The following is a 5101-nucleotide window of genomic DNA, read 5'->3' on the forward strand; positions in this document are numbered from 1 at the left end:
GGTTGGTTGTGGGTTTCCCTTGGGCTCTGCCCGGTTTCCACCTACCATAATGCTGGCCGCAGTCGTATAAGTAACATATTCTTGAGTACGGCGTAAAACACCAATCAAAAAAATAAATTAATTAATTAACTGGTGGACCAGGTGTCCAGTACTTCTGCTGATGGGGATGAAAGAAAAACGAAAAGTCTGGCCCTTGTTAGTCTTTACTGGAGTCCGTAGGATTACTTATACAATCTTGGAGAAATTTACAGATCCGTGAATGTAGAGAAAATATCCATACCATTTCCGCCAAATAGCGTACTTCGTTAAGCAAGAGTAATAAACAGCCTCAATATTACGTACATCTTTAAAATTTATACATGGACCCGTCTTGGGGAAAAGCTGCAACCTGGGCCTTTATGGCGGATAACTTCCATTAAAGGTGTAGTCGCTTGAAGTCACCCCGCAGTTAACAAATGTGACTTATGCACGTTACTCTTAAAATCACACATCAAGTTGTTAAAAACTATATAAAAACTAAAACACTTCTTAAGTCATATTTCTTGTAACTTTTTCGTTAAAGACACTCTGGGTTATGATGCCATGCATAAGGCGACGTCATTTACGAGAAAAATTAATTCGCGACTTTCCAGTTCAGCGCCTCCTAGCGGATGGTCGTACACGGACGACTGTCATGGCCGCGTATGGGGTCATCGGGCCGTCTCTAAGTTTTTTCTGTTATCAGGCGCCAGTTTCATTCCAAAGCCGCAAGAAAATCAAGGTAAAGTGAATTAACAGGACAAACTGTTTATAATGATTCACTGAATGGTTGTGAGAAGGGTATAGGACTTAAAATAGTACTGTTTACACAAAATACAACCAGCTAGCTTAGCCTCAACAACAACAACACAATTTACAATGTTCTAACCTTCGCAGTACTTTGGCGTTTGTAAGATGGAAAGTCTCTCCCGAGAACTGCTTTGTAGTGTAATACGCCTTACTTTAATCCCGTAGAGACTTGTTTATGTATGCACATGTTGTAAGCTTTTAAAACATAATAGGCCTATCAGCTGTAATTTAGTTTATGGATAGGTAGACTTATTCATTTAAATGTGAATGAATACATGTATGATTATATTCATTTTTCAATGATGTTCTAATTTTGTTTAAACAGTTCGCCTAGAGCCATGAATTGCAAGAGAAAGAAACAAACTGTGGCTGAAGATATCAGTGATGCAAAAACCAGAAAGGAGGACACTCGCCTTTATTGTTTATGTAAACAATTAGATGATCCTGATAGAACAATGATCCAGTGTGATTTTTGTGACGAATGGTTCCATCCTGCCTGTGTTGATCTGGAAGAGGGTGAAGTTAATGATGTTGGAAGATGGTACTGCCCACCATGTACAGATGTTATGGCACAAAATCCATCACTGTCGCGTAAAGGTATAGAAAACGGGGTCATTTTACTTCTACTTACTTTTGGGCACATTAATATTATATTGACAGTTTATTGTAATGACTTAATTGATCTGACAGTGTTAATATGTTAGGCTATTTTCAGTCAGTTGTTACAATCATATTTGTAAAGTAACACGTCAGGACAGAAAAAGTTAACCCAGTCATGTGGTAATTTGTCAAAACTGCGTTTCAGGTTTTCTTGGGTTTCAAGGGAGAGTAGCACCAAAAGAGGGATGGGGAGAAGAATTTTTGTTGGAGGACATCGATGAGTCTGTCATTCAAGTAGAAACCAAAAGACATCGTGTTGAAGGCTGGAACCTGTTTCGAGAAGGTCGTGTTACTGGACTGAGCAGCAATAAAAACGGAAATTATGTATATTTCCGTAGTCAGTGTCAGGCATCCATGAGACAGCTGTCCTATAATGTGTTTATCTGTTTCAAGGGCAGTCGAAGGCTTAAGTGGTCAACCTGTTCGTGCCCTGCTGGAATCGATGGCCAGTGTAAGCATCTTGTGGCAACTTTGTATTGTTTGATAGATCTGTACAGACTAGGGATAAACAAAATCCCAGATGCTAAGACATGCACACAAAAACTTCAAATGTGGCATGTCTGAAAACCTGTGACAGACGAACCACTGCTTTTTTCTGACATAAACTTTGTTAAGCATGACCCAGAGAGACCAGCAAAAGGGGACCTTGGTTGTAGTGTGAAGCAACATAATCCTGTACTTGAGTTTGCAAGCACTGTGACACAGGTAAAAATTCAGAAACTTGTTAACTTATATGATTCCAATTGTATTAAGTTACCAGTCATAGACACCATCAGGACCAATCAATGTATTCCAGTGTTGCCTAAACAGCAAATGGATGGAAGCCTTCATTCTGAACTTTTTGAATTAATGAATGGAACAGAATATAACTTTAGTGTGGATGATTACACAACTAAATTGACTGCATCAGAGAAACAACACTACAGTTCCATTGTGGAAGTAAATATTGAAACATCTAGATGTATTGAAAAGAAAACTCGATTACAGAGTAAGAGTAAGTTTTGGTTTGACCAGCGCCAACATAGAATAACGGCATCCAACTTTGGGACTTTCTGTAGACTAAAATCATGTACTAATCCAATAACAACTTTCAATAGAAAGCAGAAGTTTTTCACGTGCAGAAGTGTCCGCCATGGTGTAGATTATGAGTCAGCTGCATTTGCCAAGTATAGTGAAGTCCAACCCTGTGAAAGTTGCTCAGCAGGTTTAATAATAAATCCCAAAATACCATATTTAGGTGTTAGTCCTGATAAAATTGTGCTTACCAACAGTGAATTGAAACTTGTAGAAGTTAAGTGCCCTTACAGTGTGTTTCAAAAGAAAGTCAAAATTTGTCAACAAATTAAGGAAAATAATTTCTACTTAAAATATGTTGACGGAGAGGTGAAACTGTCTGAGACTCATGATTATTTTTATCAAATTCAAGGTCAGCTTAATATTACTGGTGTAAATATTTGTGATATGGTGGTGTTTGTGCCTCCAGATGATATTGTTATTGTTTCCATTAAAAAAGACAAACACTTTTTTGAAAACAAAATGCTCCCAAAGCTATCTGATATTTATTTCCATCATTTGTTGCCTAGCTTTGTTGATCGCCTCCAATACACTCATTTGTAGAAATATTAAGCATTTTCAATTGTCATGTCAGAATTACATATTGTGGAGCAATGTTTTTCAAGAATGTCCAGTCATCATTTACTCTATTTACATGCACATGTGTATGACTGGAGAAATATGCCTACATACCATAGATTCGTTAATCACATTTCCATTTGTTATTTTCCCATGATACTAATAATGAAGCATTTTCAATCAAATTGTAAGAGAGTTTGAAGGAACTTCATCTATTATATAGAGCAAGTGATGATAATGTATATGTCTCCTTTGAGTATGATGAGTTTCCTTAAATAAAAGTAAAGCCAAGTGAAACAAAATTTGTTCGCAGTGTCATATGATATGTAACAATTCCATCCCATGCCAATCCTGAATTGTTGTAATTCACTTCTTGAAGCCAGCCAATGTATTATGAAATAATTTTTTTTTACTTATTATCAACTTACATTTAGTTGATTGATAATGCTGTACTTAAGAATTTTTTACTCATATGAGGGCTCGTGAAGTGTATGGTTGAAGAAAACCATAGTTTATTGGAGTAAACCATCGACCTTCGCCAAGTACCTGATAACCTACTGACTCGAAGCTGCAGTTAAAGCCCTTTGATGTTCGAGCAAACGAGAAGCAATTCTAATCTTTAAAACCAGTTTACTTTAGACAAAGTGCTAACTGATCTAAGTTACTAACTTTTAAATAATGTACCTGTAAAGTTTGACAAATGGCCACACACAAGCCAAACTTTCTCTATCATTGGACACAAAGATATAGGAACAATGTTCCGAATGATCTCAAATTCCTTAACTTTTCTCACTGCTCGTTCTACATGAACTCGCACAGTTGCAACTCCCCTTGAGAATTTTAACTGTTCATCTGTGAACTGCTGTTGTCCATGCAGAAATGGTGGAATAATAAGAGAAGCCCCCCTTCTTTCAACATCTTCGCGAATGTCAAATCCCCGATCAACCATGAGGCTATCACCATCTTCCAGTAAGTCTAGGAGCCAACAGTGACGAATAATCTTTTTGTCAGAACATCTCCCAGCATATAATGGCGAAATAAAAGTAAGTTGACCTACCGGAGAAATTGCAATGAGTCCCTTCGCAGTGTTGTGGTGTTTGTAAGATGAGAAAGTCTCTCTTTGACAGTCAGATGCAGATGGTTGTTCAATGAATAGTTCTGTACAGTCCACAATAGCACGTGTTGTTGAATAATGTTCTCTAAAGCATGCCGGCATGGTCTTTCGCACTTGTTCAGCTTTTGGCCAGATTGGTAATGATCGAAATCTATCTGCTAAAAAAATAATCCATGTGTTGACAATTTTAGATACATGACCCTCAGATATGCTATACAGATCACCAATTAACCTTTCTTGTAGTCCTTTACGAAGACGCACTAGTGTTATGAAGAGCTCTTCCATTGGTGAGAGTGATCTAGATGGTCCACGTTTCTTTAATAAGTCATACGGTGTACCAGATGATGTGTTCTCTGTGCCCACATAATATAAAAAATTACATTCTGGCTGAAGAAACTGAAAAAAACATGATAAAGATATATAAGACTGAAATCCTGTATAGTACTTTATGTCACTGTCAGAATTGCAAAATCTGAGCAAAGTAAACTTTTCTTCATAGCGCAGTGTCATCAGATTTAAATTGGTCTGTAAAACAGAGGCTTTATCAGGTGAGACGCTAGGTTCATAATCTTCTAAACTGTCATCCCCACTACTGCTGCTCTCCAAATATCTTCTCAAAGTTGTAGGATATATAGTATACATAGCCCCATCAGTGTATTGGCGGGAATAAGAATGCTCCTCCACAGAAAACTGTTGAAGACCTGTAGCTGCTTTGTTCTCCTTGTTCTCGGATGCTACTGAGGAAATCTGTTTCTTAATCTTTCTCCTAGAATGCTGAGTGGAGGTGCCTTTACACCAATGAAAAACTGTTGGAATGGCATCCTTCACAAGACGACGTCTTATGCCTTGGTGTTTTGGATAACAATC

At 37.6% G+C, this 5101-nt stretch overlaps 1 protein-coding gene across 1 annotated transcript; it reads left to right on the forward strand.

The window, feature by feature from the left end:
• The first annotated feature begins 619 nt into the window (after nucleotides 1–619).
• On the forward strand, nucleotides 620–3885 carry LOC135482154 (uncharacterized). Its single transcript, XM_064762010.1, is given in 3 exon segments — nucleotides 620–760; nucleotides 1154–1425; nucleotides 1634–3885. Coding segments are annotated over 2 exon segments (1731 nt in total). The 5' UTR covers nucleotides 620–760; nucleotides 1154–1166; the 3' UTR covers nucleotides 3106–3885.
• The last annotated feature ends 1216 nt before the right edge of the window (nucleotides 3886–5101 follow it).

The sequence above is a fragment of the Liolophura sinensis genome, chromosome 1 (assembly GCF_032854445.1).
Source record: "Liolophura sinensis isolate JHLJ2023 chromosome 1, CUHK_Ljap_v2, whole genome shotgun sequence".
NCBI classification, from domain to species: domain Eukaryota; kingdom Metazoa; phylum Mollusca; class Polyplacophora; order Chitonida; family Chitonidae; genus Liolophura; species Liolophura sinensis.